This window comes from Mustelus asterias, chromosome 8 (assembly GCF_964213995.1).
Source record: "Mustelus asterias chromosome 8, sMusAst1.hap1.1, whole genome shotgun sequence".
Classification (NCBI taxonomy): domain Eukaryota; kingdom Metazoa; phylum Chordata; class Chondrichthyes; order Carcharhiniformes; family Triakidae; genus Mustelus; species Mustelus asterias.
The window spans coordinates 81095940-81110323 of NC_135808.1; the positions used below are offsets into that span (position 1 = coordinate 81095940).

The following is a 14384-nucleotide window of genomic DNA, read 5'->3' on the forward strand; positions in this document are numbered from 1 at the left end:
GGAGAGTGCCTGGGTGGGATTGTGGCCGGTGCAGACTCGATGGGCCGAATGGCCTCCTTCTGCACTGTAGGGATTCGATCATTCTATGAAATGACCATTTCTGCCATTCCTCCAGAGTCTCCCCTGCTCAGCATACAGCAGGAGATCAGAGAAACCATCCTGGAAATCACTGGCACATTTACTTAAACTAAACACTCCCAACTTCACATTCAATCAGAAAGACAGCTTAGCTTAAAATTCAGCTTCATCAGGATACATACCAAACTTCTAAGTACATTTCCATAAATACAGTGGTCACCTGGAAAAGATTAAATGAAATGATTAGTATGATGTCTGGAGTCAGTGGGGCAGTGTGACAATCTCTGATCACAACTGAGGTACATTGGGAACTGTTACAGCCAAATGAATAAAATCACAATTGTTTTCAATTTTTCTTCCCAATTCCTGAAAGCTGTATTTTGAAATTGGCTAATAAACTGGGACAAGTCCTGGCATGATATTCTACCACAGAATGCATCAGTGGCATCTCTAATTGTGCCTTTAGCCAACACACACACTTCCAGTGGGAGTCACTCAGTAGTAATTGAGAGTGGGAGCACAGATTGATTTTTCACATCCATAGACCAGGTTGCTGAAGCCAGTAGTGCCCTCTGCTGCTGCCCTGGCTGAAACCTGCAAACTCAGCAGAACAGGAACTGATCTCTGAAGCTTCCAGCTTTTATTTCTTAACATTGCATGCAGCCAAATGGAGGGTGAACAAAGTGTAAAGTCCACCCATCACAGTGGCACAATGGTTAGCACTGCTGCCTCACAGCGTCAGAGACCTGGGTTCGATTCCCGGCTTGGGTCACTGTCTGTGTGCAGTTTGCATATTCTCCGTGTCTGCGTGGGTTTCCTCCGGGTGCTCCGGTTTCCTGCCATAGTCCAAAAGGCGAGCTGGTTAGGTGCATTGGCCATGCTAAATTCTCCCTCAATGTACCCGAGCAGGCGCCGGAGTGTGGCAACAAGGGCATTTTCACAGTAATTTAATTGCAGTGTTAATATAAGTCTACTTGTGCCACTAATAATAAATAAACCTTAGATCAAGTCCCGGTTGCATCTCAGTAAATCTTTTTTGTACTCTTTTCTTCTGAGTAAATGAACAAAATCCTTCTGCTAAACTGCTTTCTACATCCACATTATTTCTTTGAATAGTTTGAACTGTCCTCCCCAGAGTCTTCAATATGAATTCACATTCATATTCTCATAATCTGTGTAATTTTAAAAAGTTTTAGTTATTTTCAATGTAGTTTGTTCACCTTCCTATTTGAGAAAAGTAATTATTTTTGTTATTTATATCTAAAAGGATTAATATGATATTCTTGGGTGTGCATCAAGAATGTTTCAACTCTTTAAAAGTTTCCTAACTAAATTTTGCAGGGCTGGGGAATTTTTGGAAATTGTGTTCAGCTTTTATTTGATGGTTTGGCTTTAGGTCATCACTGTAGCACTATTGGGTAAAATTTCACCACATTCACTTCAGAGCATGTGATATGTTGCTGGCCAATAATGGCTTTTGTGTCAAAACTCCTGGAAAACTTCATTTTCTGTCCTATGGTTTTTAGAAATGATCTGACACTCAGCGGGTGGCACAGTGGTTAGCACAGCTCCAGGGACCCGGGTTCAATTCCGGCTTGGGTCACTGTCTGTGCGGAGTCTGCAGATTCTCCCATGTCTGCGTGGGTTTCCTCCGGGTGCTCCGGTTTCCTCCCACAGTCCAAAAGACGTGCTGGTAGGTGCATTGGCTATGCTAAATTCTCCCTCAGTGTTCCCGAACAGGCGCCGGAGTGTAGCAACTAGGGGATTTCACAGTAACTTCATTACAGTGTTAATGTAAGCCTACTTGTGACAATAATAATAGATCTAAGGTTTATTGATCAGGGGCTAAAACCTTGACCAGATTGTGAGACAAAAGTAATTCATCAACTCCACAGGTCTGTATTAATGAGCTGTAGAATTAGATATATTTGCTTTTAATCATTAGGCAGTGCTCTTACGCTCTATTGGGACCTGTGTCTCCTGTCAGAAAATACACTTGTGTGCATCCGGGAAGCTTTTAAGAAGGGCTAGGCCAGCACTGATGGCCCTGTATATGATCAGCTATCCTTCATTCATTATCATATGTCAGGGCAAAACTATTCTGTGATAATACGGACAGTTACAGCGTTAATAACCTGAGGAAAGGAAAGCTGACTTTTCTACAACCTTTTCTGATGTATAGAAAATAAGTCATAATCGTCCTAATTAGATCAAAGATAAGGTTGTTGTCCCATTTTGAATCAGTTATGAAATGGTAGACTGCAAATCTCTGTTTGGGCTGAATTTAAATGCAGCCCTTAGGGAGAGATAACATCTGCCAATGAAGGTTGTTCAATCTGCACGCTTTGATTCTCAATCTTATCAAAAACATCAGGGATGGAGCACTGGGAGGATGCTATTAAACAGAGAGCAGTGACCAGCTGCACCCAAAACGAAAGAGATGGAGGGGGGGAGAGAGAGAGAGAGAGAGAGGCAGAGGGCGGGAGGGCCGGGAGGGGGAAGAGAGTGGGGGGGGGGGGGGGGGGGAATTTTGCGTTCGATCTTGGTGGGTTCAGAGTCATGAATGCGAGTCTGTAAAATTGCATGGACAGGATTCCCTCCCAGATCTTGCCCACCCCGACCCAGATGCAGTTTCACAGTGGGGTGGGCACAGCCTCAGATGGGAAGCTCATGCCCCCTGTTAAGGCACTTAAATGGTCACTTAATAGAGCAGGGTGCCAAACTGAAAAAAATCAAAATCTCCATCTCATGTGGAGATGGGGTGGGGTCTCCTCAGATTTGGGTTGTCCTCCCCTCTGCGACCTGGGTGCCGACTATCTGACCCATCACCCCATCCCAGCCTACCCCCGACGTGGAGATCAACCTCCCTCCCGACTCCTCAGGATATCTCCTACCCCCAAGACCCCGGAGGTGCAGTCCCAGGCTCAGGCACAGCACTGCAATACCTATTCTGGCCACTGCAGCATTGTGCCTGGAGGGGCAAGAGAGCTGACAGCCTTAAACCCTCCAAGGCAGGACTTCCATCCAAAAGTGGATGGGTGACCTGCCTGCTGCCAGTCAATGCTCAGTTGAGACTAAGATCACAGTTGACCTATCAGTGGGTGGAGATGGGTCACGTGTCTACTCTCACAATGGTGGGTGCTGAGCATTCGCCATGCTGAAAATCCAGGCCTGTGTCTTAGCCTTTTCTGTTCCAATGGCCCAGTATTCCAAATCTTTCCCACCTAGAGATTTTGATCCCTGATATCAACTTGTTCAAATGTGACTGAAGGGAAAAATATTCTTGAAAAAAAAAGAGGATAATAAAAATAAATAAATGTTTTGTCACGGATGACCCACAACTGAAGAACTGGATCAATCCAGTGGTTAGCACTGCACCAGGGACCCGGGTTCGATTCCCAGCTTGGGTGACTGTCCGTGCGGAGTCTGCATGTTCTCCCCGTGTCTGCGTGGGTTTCCTCCCACACTCCAAAGGTGTGCTGGTTAGGTGCATTGGCCATGCTAAATTCTCCCTCAGTGTACCTGAACAGGCGGAGTGTGGCGACTAGAGGATTTTCACAGTAACTTCATTGCAGTGTGAATGTAAGTCTACTGTGACACTAATAAAACTTTTTACTTTACAATCAGCACTTGCAGATGAAGTGAATGTTTGTGATTTTAGAAATGGCCTTTTCTGATGGAGAGAGAATAAAAATGTCCTGTTCTGATGTTCTCGGAGATTAAAGCATGTTACAGCCAGACATTCAACTAAGGTCACTTTGCAGGCAATTACCATATTTATTTAACACATCTTCCAGCTGGTGCTTCTCCTATTCAAGCCCTTATTCAATACAGTCAGACCATGTGTGCTTCCATTCGGTTACCAGGATATAACAGAGAACGGCAAGCAGGTTCTCTCTTCAAGCTGGATCTTCCCTTTCAATTTCACTCCTGCACTTTCCTGGTGGTTGCTGGGTAAAGTGTGGTGGCCCTGAATGCAGACCACCACTGGAGTTGAGAAACACTGAGCAGGTACAATATATCCGGGAATGTCAGCGTAGCTGGTAGATCATAGGACTAAGGAGAAGAGAATTCTATAGTTTTGTGTATGTGAAAGCATGGGTTAAACTAGTTCATTCCCTTCCCACCTTAACTGTTTGGCATGTACTGAATTCATTAGAGAGGTAATATGAAATTCTTTACAACTTCCTCCATGTGCTGTCTTCAGTTCAACTTGTGCTTTATCTCCCTCAGATTCTTCACTTTATTTATCTTCCCTCCTACCCTGAACCGAAATCTGATCACATCTCACTTTATCTTATGTTCAGTACTTCTCAGTTCCTGTTCCTCGCTTTGCTTCCCCTATTCCGTCTTTTCTTCCTCCCTCTTTCTAACCTGAAGCTGCAACCCTGCCAATTAGAATGCTAGACCCAACGGTTTCTGGAGGATCATAAGATCCATCATCAAGGGTGGCTTTGGTAGTACGACCCACAATAGTGGCCAAATCCTAAAGGGCTTATCTGCCAGACTCGGTCTGTGGCAGGTAATGAGAGAACCAAGAAAGAAAAACCTACTTTTCTTGTCCTCACCAAACTACCTGTTGTAGATGCACCTATCCATGATTGCATTGATAGGAATGACAATTGCACATTCCTTATGAAGACAAAGTCCCATCGTTACACTAAAAACACACTCCACCACAATCTTAAATGGGATAGATTCCTAACAGATCTAACTGTTCAAAACTGGATAGCCATGAGGCTCTGTGGACCATCAGCAGCAAAACAGTATTCAACCGCCAACTGTAACCTCATTAGTCAGCATTTTCCTCACTCTACCATTACCATGAAGCCACGATACCAAACCTGGTTCAATAAGGAGCGGAGGAGAACATGTTAGGAGCAGCATTAGGCATACCTAACAAAGGCATGTCAACATGGTGAAGCTAGACAGGACTACATGTGTTCTAACTAAGAAGGATGTTATAGAGAGAACTAAACAATCTCACAACTGGTAAACCAGATCAAATCTCCACAGTTCTTCCATGTCCGGTCATAAATGGACAATTAAACAACTAACTGGTGGGGAGTCTCCATGGATACCCCCATCTTCAATGATGGCAGTGCTCAGCATGAGTGTAAAAGGCAAGTCTGAAGTTTGCCAGAAACACCAAGTAGATACATAGAAACATACATGGAAAATAGAAGCAGGAGTAGGCCATTTATTATGGTCATGACTGATCAATATCCTGATCCCATCTTCCCCACTTATCCCCTGATCTCTTTAGCACCAAGAGATATATCTAAGTCCTCTTGAAATCACACGTTTTGACCTGAGCTACTTTCTGTAGTAATGAATTCCACACATTCACCACACTCTGGGTGAAGAAATTTCTCCTCACCTCATTCCGAAAAGGTTTACCCCCAAGGTTTAGCAGGAGCGCGCGGGTGTGTGCGTGCACAGGCGCGAGAGAGCAAGAGAAGCTCTTGATTTTTCCCTGTAAGTCTGGCTCCACCCATTAACACATGACTATCTCTGTTAATCAACCTAATCAAATCCCTACACCGAAACCCCAGGGGGAAAGCCAAAATAAACAAAAATGCATTTACTCAGATTAAATCAAATACCACAATAGCTAAGATCAATTATTAGTCTGCATTTTCAGCATGTGAGCTGCCTGATGCAGACTAATCAGCACCATATAAACAGAGCTGAATTGTAAACATACCCCTTGCAAGAGACATGAAAGAACTACATTTCTTAAAGGCACAGTATCATCACAATTGCTAAATGAAATTTGTTATGAGAAAAGCTTCCTAATGTATCAATAGAATCACACCTGGCGTGAAACACCTTATCCTCACGCTAATACCAAAATAGGAAAACTGTTACAATACTGGAGAAACAAGTCAAGCGTTAAAGAGAACCATAACATATAACTTTTTTTGGTTCAATTGCATCCTTGCCCAATTGCATGTCTAGCTGTAAGATGTTATTTGGCAGACTCCAAGATCAAGTATGTCCAATAAATAGTTGTTCCCATTTCCCTGAGTTGTGAGATAAAGCTCATTATCCAGGCACTCAGCAGCAATGAAACTACTCAATCAGACTGACTACCTAAGTTGAGTTGGAACTCTAACTTGTCCAAATCTAAGAACTTTTCATTTTTCCCTATTATCTCCACAGCGCTAGGGACCCAAGTTTGATTCCCGGCTTGGGTCACTGTCTGTGTGGAGTTTGCACATTCTTCCCACATCTGCGTGGGTTTCCTGTGGGTGCCCTGGTTTCTTCTCACAGTCCGAAAGATGCGCTGGTTAGGTGCATTGGCCATGCTAAATTCTCCCTCAGTGTACCCGAACCTTCGCTGGAGCGTGGGGACTAGGGAATTTTCAAGTAAATTCATTACAGTGTTAATGTAAGTCTACTTGTGACAATAATAAATAAACTTTAAAAAAATTTGGGTCAATAACATTTAATATACCTCCCCCTGTTTACTTAAGAAACCTGTAAAAGTTCCTGTCAGCCCTGAATTTCCCTTTGAAATTAAACAGCTGTGAAGTCAAATCCTTACTTACCTCATAATGCAAATTTTAAACCTAACTTATTTATTTGTAAATCACCATAATCTCTCATTACAAATGCAGGAACCTAACAACTTTATCCTTTGCATCTTTCAGTTCACATATAAATTGTCTCTATTAATACTCCCCTTGTTTAATTAATCATGGACAACATGCACACATAGCCCTCTTTACAGAATATCATGTTCTCAAAACAATTTTTAAAATATCTATAATCACAATTATATCGTAAGGGTATTATTTTGGTGAAAAGACAAAGACAGGACTAATATGACAGGACTATAAGATTAGTTTTTGTCCATAATATTGTGTTAATTAATGATTAACATTATTAAACATGCCTACAGGCACTAAAACAGGTACCTACAGGGTTTAGCATTTGGGTATTGACTAGTAACAGTTGTCATGGTGCACACATTTCCACTGAAATGGCGTGAGAAATCCTCAGCAATAACTTATTTATATTTGTTCATCTTATCTTATGAGCAGAGGTCATTAGTTCAAGCACTAGCTGCCAAAATGGTTTACAACTTCTTTAATGACTGTTAGCAGATAATTTAATTAGCAATTGGTATCCTAATGATGTTTGAGGTGGTTTCTTCTCGAGGTAGTTCGGGCTTCGAGTGCTTGACAAAGATGGTATCTTGTGCTACTGGCTAATCCAATATTTCAGATCAAGACTCCATGTTGGCCAACTTGGAGGACCTTTAGTACCTGAAGCATCGGGGAAGTTTCTCCTCGACTCTAACAAGATGAACGTTTAATACTAGTTGCAGCAAAAAAAACCACAGCAGCTATAAACTAGTCAGAACTGGGGAGATGGTTGTGTAGTGGTAACATCACCAGTCTAGCAATCCTAAGGTTCAGGCTAATGCTTTGGGGACGTGTATTCAAATCTCACCACAGAAGCTGATGAAATTTTAATTCTGTTAATAAATCTGGTATATAAAGATCGTCTCAATAATGGTGACCACAACATAATCATTGATTGTTGTAAATACCTATCTGGTTCACGACCATCTTTTAGGGAAGGAAACCTGTCGACAAGTGACTCTAGATCCACAACAAGGGGTTGACTCTTAATTACACTCTGAAATGGTCTAGCAAGCCACTGAGCTCAAGGGCAATCAGGAATGGGCAACAAATACTGGCCTTGATATTCACATCCCATGAAAGAATAAAAAAAACATTGTGCTGAAATCCATGTTAATGTTATATTAATTTCAAGCCTGTTGGTGAAGTATGAAACTTGAACTTTTCCTGATAATAGGTTTATTCGCAGTACGCTGCATTACAAATGTCTGCTTCCTATCTATCAACCAGTGTCCCAGCAGTCCCTCTTTATGCCCTGTGAAATTAACCAGACAAATGAATCAAATTAACTAAATACCCAAATTAACATCAACTTGAAGAGGCAATTTAACAAAAGGGTAAGGATTTATAGGAAACTTTACAAACTAAAACAAAATGTCGTTTTGGGGACTATTGAAGCACTCCGGGCCCTGTGATGGAAGTTATGGCTTCATGTCTCCTTCTCTTCCTGTCTCATTCGTCACCTGGCCCACATTTTAGCCACATAGGGCCAGTCAAGTATATGTCCGAATACCGGTACCTAATCCTATATCTTAATTTACACTGGAACAGACTTCAGGGTGACCTAATTGAAATGTTCAAGATGTTTCAAGGAATTGACAAAACTGATTTAGACAAGTTGCTGACTAAGGGGATGGGTTTAAACTTATGAAATTGGGAATACAGGATAAATTAGGTGGACTATTTTCATTTTAGTGTGATAGGAATAGAATATATTAGTAGGGAAGGAGATTGAGATAGACAGTATAAATTGGCTCAAGGTACATTTCTGAAGAAATCAAGGAGTAAGCAGCCATATGGTGAGAAAATGGTTGGCAGGATTGATCAAGGATTATGGGATATTTTTGTTCAGTGTAACATTCTTATAGATGATTTATTTTTAAAAATCTTACGCTATTAAAGATAAATGAAAATTCCTTCTTCTCTCCTACTCTGATGTTCTCTCCAATATTGAAAGAGGTAGTGCCCAAAGTTTCATCCATCACATAATTTGCATCCATGAGAGTAATCTGTAAAGGAAACAAATATCAAATTATTTAAGTACATGTCCACAGCAAATTCCAGATAGACCACATGCAAGCAGCAGGCCACACACTAACTTCCCCAGCATTCCTGCAAGACTGAATTCCTGATCCAAAGCACACTTTAATCTACAAAACCACATTCAACAGTGAGTACTGAGTGGACCTGGGATGTCACTGTGTGTCAAAATGGCTCAAGCAAAGCCAGGCAAGTGTGAGGAAAAGTGAGAGGTCATGCAACTCGGCCAGGAAGGTGAATGGTGAATCAAGCTGTCTATGGTCCTGTCTTGATGTGGAGATGCCGGCGTTGGACTGGGGTAGGCACAGTTAGAAGTCTCACAACACCAGGTTAAAGTCCAACAGGTCTATTTGGTAGCACAAGCCATAAGCTTTTGGAGCGCTGCCCCTTCAAGAAGGGACAGTGCTACCAAATGAACCTGTTGGACTTTAACCTGGTGTTGTGAGACTTCTTACTATGGTCCTGTTTGCCAGATGTATTACTTACCCCAGGGTAGTGACTCACCAGAGGTATTGGCAGCTAGACAAAAAGGGTAGAAGGGGAGTGGAGATGCTGAGGGAATAGGGAGGAGGGGAGTTAGGAAGAAGATAAGCTGATTGAAAGAATGGAGCATACGTGGGGAGGGGAATTGGGGAAAGGGGTATGTATGAGGAGTGTGTGTGTTAGGAAAACAAAGATGGTTTTAAGGGATTTATATTTGTATTGGCAAGCATTAGAAATGAGGTATAGTTTTAAGTGGGTTTAATTTAATGATTCTGTGCAGGGAAGGATAAAACCTATGGAATCATGCTGGAAAAATGTTTTTGTCTGTGTGGGGTTGGTTCAATTCCAACTGTGTTTCTGCTTAGAGAGAGTAAGTGCTTGAAGAGTACATTGCTTGGCAGAAGTGGCAGTGGTTGCTTAGCAACTTTTAAGGTAGGAAGGATTTTAAATTTTAGCTGGATATGTTACAGTTGAAGAAGAACGCTGGCTGCGTGAGTGGGGTGGGGTGTGCGCGTGGAGGCGTCTGCACGCATTGGGGGATGTGGGCGTGTAGGGAGGTGTGCGTGTAGGGGGATGGGTGCATGTGTGTGCACATGTGCAGGGCAGGAGAGAGGGGTTCACCATGTCTTCCGTCATGAGGGGCATTTTACAAATTAGTAGAACTCAGACTTTCATGTTTGATGTTAATCTTTAATGTACAAACATTATTAAAATTATAGACTGAATGTTGCTATGCTGCATTATTACTGTTTGAAATTGCTGGTGTCTGGGCCATTTTAGCTTTTGTGTGTTAAAATGGGACATTGGAAAATAATTTGGGAAGCAGTGGAGTAGAAGAACCATCAGAAATTCTGGTCAGGACAGTACAGGCAAAGGGAAAACTGAGAGATACGGGCCAGAATGTTCTGGCTGTTTGTGCCCCGCTGCTGCTGCAAGAAGCAAGGATAGTGAATATGGCACTTAGCCAAATCTCCGTTCACTGCAGCGGGACCAGAGAATCCCGCCGGTGTGAACAACTGGAAACTTTCAGTCAAAGTCATTAAGAGAAATAAGAAACATCTGAGTAAAGCACTAAGGCAGTGGAACAAATAAAGGTTATGTATACAAACGTATGGAATGTATGGAATAAACTGAACAAATTGCAGACACAAATTCAACACAGAAGCAAGGCTGCAAGGCAGTCAAAACCAGCAACTAAATGTACCAGGTTACATGATCTACAGGAAAGAAAATGGTGGAGAAGGGGTACTTACATTGTCCTTAATGGTTAAAGATTAAATCACTTCAAAGATAAGAGATCATATAATAAGAGGTACAAAGGCAGTGCAGACTTTCAGATAGAATTTTAAAAATTGGAAAGGATTTAAGGCTATTGTGGCACTTGTGCGTCAAGATCTAGAGCAATTGGGAAGCGGTAGCTTTGTATAAGTGCAGAGATTAGACAACCACGTGGTAAAGGCAGAGTGGATTTCATGAAGGTTTTTAATTTTCATACAAGTTGGGATAAGCTTTTAAATGAATTGGTATACATGTCAGAAAGGTAATGAATTTCTTGAGTGGGTGTGGATAGTTTCCTGCAACAATACGCCTGAGAACCAACAAGGAAACCTGTTATTAGATTGAGTAATGACTTAGTTAACAGAAAACAGTACATGATCATTATACAATCAAGTTTAATATAGCAACTGAAAGGGAGAATTGTGAAACAGACACTCAGATTCTAGAACGAGGAAAGGCTGACTTCAAAACAGTGACAGCAAGTGTCATCAGTAAATGAAACAATTATCTTAATGGTAAAATAACAGAAGGTTAGTGGCAGGTGGTTAAATGGGAATTTAACATGTTGCAGAACCGGTTTCGAAAAAGACAAATAATGGGGTAAGTGACAACAAGAAACTAAAAAAGCATTAAAAAGTGCAAAATAATGCAGATTCTAGAAACTAGGAAAGATATAAAAAACAAATGGGTGAGAAACCAGATAGTAAAGGTTGTAATAAAGGAGTAAAGAAAAAAATTACAAGGGATATCAAAAAAATCTAATTATATTAGGATAAAAGTAATGATTAGGAACAATTGGGCCCTTTGAAAACAATGATTCTGTTAATAAAAACAAAAAAATGGTGGATAAGGGAAAAAGTGCTCAGTGTCAATATTATTAATTGAGGAAGAGGTCATCATTCAAGGAATAATATTGGATCAGAAACAGAGACTTACTAATATTACCATCAGCAAATAACAGTAATGAACAAAAATAATGGCACCAATAAGTGTCAAATGCCCACAACCAGGCAGTTTCTATCCTATAATTTTGAAGGTGTGTAAATGAAATGTTCCAAATTCTCTTGATTCAAGAACCATTCCTTTAGATTGTAAAGTTAAACATTTAAAAAAAGGTGAGGGGGAAGAACTACATTATAGATCAGTTAGCCTCACATTTGTTGTCAGAAAATTACCAGAGTCTATAATTAAGGATAAGGTGACCTTAACACTGCATGGTGGCACAGTGGTTAGCACCTCTGCCTCACAGCACCAGGGACCCAGGTTCAATTCTGGCCTCAGGTCATTGTCCATGTGGAGTTTGTACTTTCTCCCTGTGTCTGCATAGGTTTCCTCCGGGTGCTCCGGTTTCCTCCCACAGTCCAAAGATGTGCGAGTTAGGTTGATTGGCCATGCTAAATTGACCGCAGTGTCAGGGGGATTAGCATGGTAAATGTGCGGGGTTACGGGAATAGGACTGGGGTGGGATGTGATTGGTACAAACTCGATGGGCCGAATGGCCTCCTTCTGTACTGTCAGAATTCTATGATTCTATTAACATATTTCAGCTGACCGAAGAAAGTCAAAATTGATTTATTTAGAGTAGATTATGCCAGATGAATCTTATTCACCTCTTTAAAGACATGACTAAAACAGTGGACAAGGGAATGTCCCTCAAAGTTATTTATATGGACTTCCAGAAGGCATTTAATAAAGTTCCTCATGACAGCCTGTTAGCTGAAGTTGAAGTTCACAGAATTGAAGGTGAATTATTGACCTGGTTGGGAATTTGGCTGAGGGACAGGAGACAGAGAGGGTCAATGGGCAGATACTCTAAATGGCAGAATATGAATACTGGTGTCCTGGAAAGTTCTGTTTTGGGACTGCAACTATTCACTGCATTTATTAACGACTTTGATGGTACGATAGAAAGTCACACATCCAGATTTGCCAATGACACAAAAAACAGGGCTTTGCAAGCAGTGTGGATAGAAGCATTAAATAACAGAGATGCTGATAAATGATGTGAATAGGCAAAACTGTGGTAAATATATTCCAATGTCGGCAAATGTGAGATCGTCCACAGGGTGGAATGGACTATTTTCTAAATGGTGAAAGGCTAAAAACAGTGGAGACCAAACAAGATTTGGGGATCCAGATATATAAATTGTTATATTAAAACTGTTGTGAACAGGTACAGAAAATAATCAAGAAGGCTAATGGAATGCTGATCTTTATTTGTAAGGAACTAAAATACATGGGGCTAGATGTCAAATTTCAGCTATGTAAAAGCCTGGTTATATCACACCAGGAGTACTGTGAGCAGTGCAGCATGGATTTATTAGAAAGATACCTGAACTTCAAGGGTTAAATTATGAGGAGAGATTGTTGGAGACTATGACTGAATTCTTTGGAATTTGGAAGATTAAGTGATTATTTGATCGAAATTTTCACAATATTAAAAACAGATAGGATAGATACTGTGGGGTTATGGAGATAGAATTTGGGGTGTTGTTTAAAAATTAGAGGTTGACCCTTCAGGAGTGATGTTAGGAAATTGATGCACTATCAATCAAGCAAAGACTAGTTTGTATGCAAGAAAAAAATAGGCTTTTATTCGCAAAAGACTTGGAGCACACCCATGCTGATGAACTGGTCCAGCGACTGAGGCAGGGGGGTTGGGAGCAGTCACCTTTATACCTGGACCAGGGGGGGGGGGGGGGAGGAGACTCAGGCAGGGCCGGCAGGGGCATGCCCAGGCATGTCACACACACATACACAGGCAATAAGCTTAACAGTAGTTTACCACAGAAACACTTCTACACATAAAGGGTGGTAGAAGCTTGGAACTTCCTTCTACAAATTGGTGCTAGCTCATTGCTAATTTTAAAATCAAGTTTGATACATCTTTGGCAATCAAAGTTATTAAGGGATATGAGGCAAAGACAGGCATGTGGATTTTGATTGTAGATCAACTATGATCTCATTGAATAAAGGAACATGCCCAAGGGAGAAAACTGTCTACTCCCATGTACCTGCATGTTAAAATGCTTTTCTAACATTGGTAAGGAGAGATAGAACACCATTTCAGTCAGGATCATGTGATCTAAGTAAGATAGCAATGACTTTTATGCACCTTCACTGCAAATATTTGCTGACAGTGGCTTATTTCATGAAGGTGTTGTCAGCGCAACTTTGAGGTTCCTCGAGTGCAACTTTTCAAAATGATTGTGGTATTTCTATACAACATATTCTACTTCTAATATGTGTCAGTAATAATCAACAATGTATATGAACATGGAATTCAATATCAAAATCTAAATAATCTGAATGAAGAAGTTTTACCTCCATAATATTCTTCTCATTTGGGTCAAGAAGAAATTCAAATGTCTCGTTCCATTCTGGATTGACAACATTGTTAAGATACTTGGTCCGTTTTCGGCCCTCTGGTGCCGTGGCGATGAACAATTCCACGTAGGGGTCAGGAGTATCAACTGTATAGATGGAACATAAAAAATGTCACTGCACAAAATTCCTACCTCCACAGCAGCATGTCTCTGCTCCCCAATCCCTTACTTTCATCTCATTCCTAAAGTGTGGAATACAGAAAGCCAACTTATTTTCCAGAGTAAATCATTTATATGTTTAAATTTAGGTGAAAGTTTTAACTTCAGGGTGACAGATCCTGACGTTCGTGAATGGAATAACTTCCCTTTCAATTTTCCTTGTTTGGGAATTTTGAGTTCACATTTCTCACTTCTACAAAGGTCGTAGGTGTTCATGGGTCAGTTGTACCCTGTCTGATGAAAGTCCACGTTAAATTCCTATTAACCACCCTCCGAAACATGCACAATACCTCCAAATTCATAGAAA

General features: G+C 41.1%; 1 protein-coding gene across 2 annotated transcripts in view; it reads right to left on the bottom strand.

Annotated features, from left to right (window-relative positions):
- LOC144497299 (cytosolic phospholipase A2-like) overlaps nucleotides 1–14384 on the bottom strand; it is a 153810-nt gene that overhangs the window by 67395 nt on the left and 72031 nt on the right. For both annotated transcript variants that reach the window (XM_078218340.1, XM_078218341.1), the window contains exons 4-6: nucleotides 13857–14005; nucleotides 8624–8740; nucleotides 261–298 (exon numbers count right to left, since the gene is read on the bottom strand). In XM_078218340.1, coding sequence (XP_078074466.1) covers nucleotides 261–298; nucleotides 8624–8740; nucleotides 13857–14005 — 304 coding nt within the window. The remainder of the gene's footprint in view (nucleotides 1–260; nucleotides 299–8623; nucleotides 8741–13856; nucleotides 14006–14384) is intronic.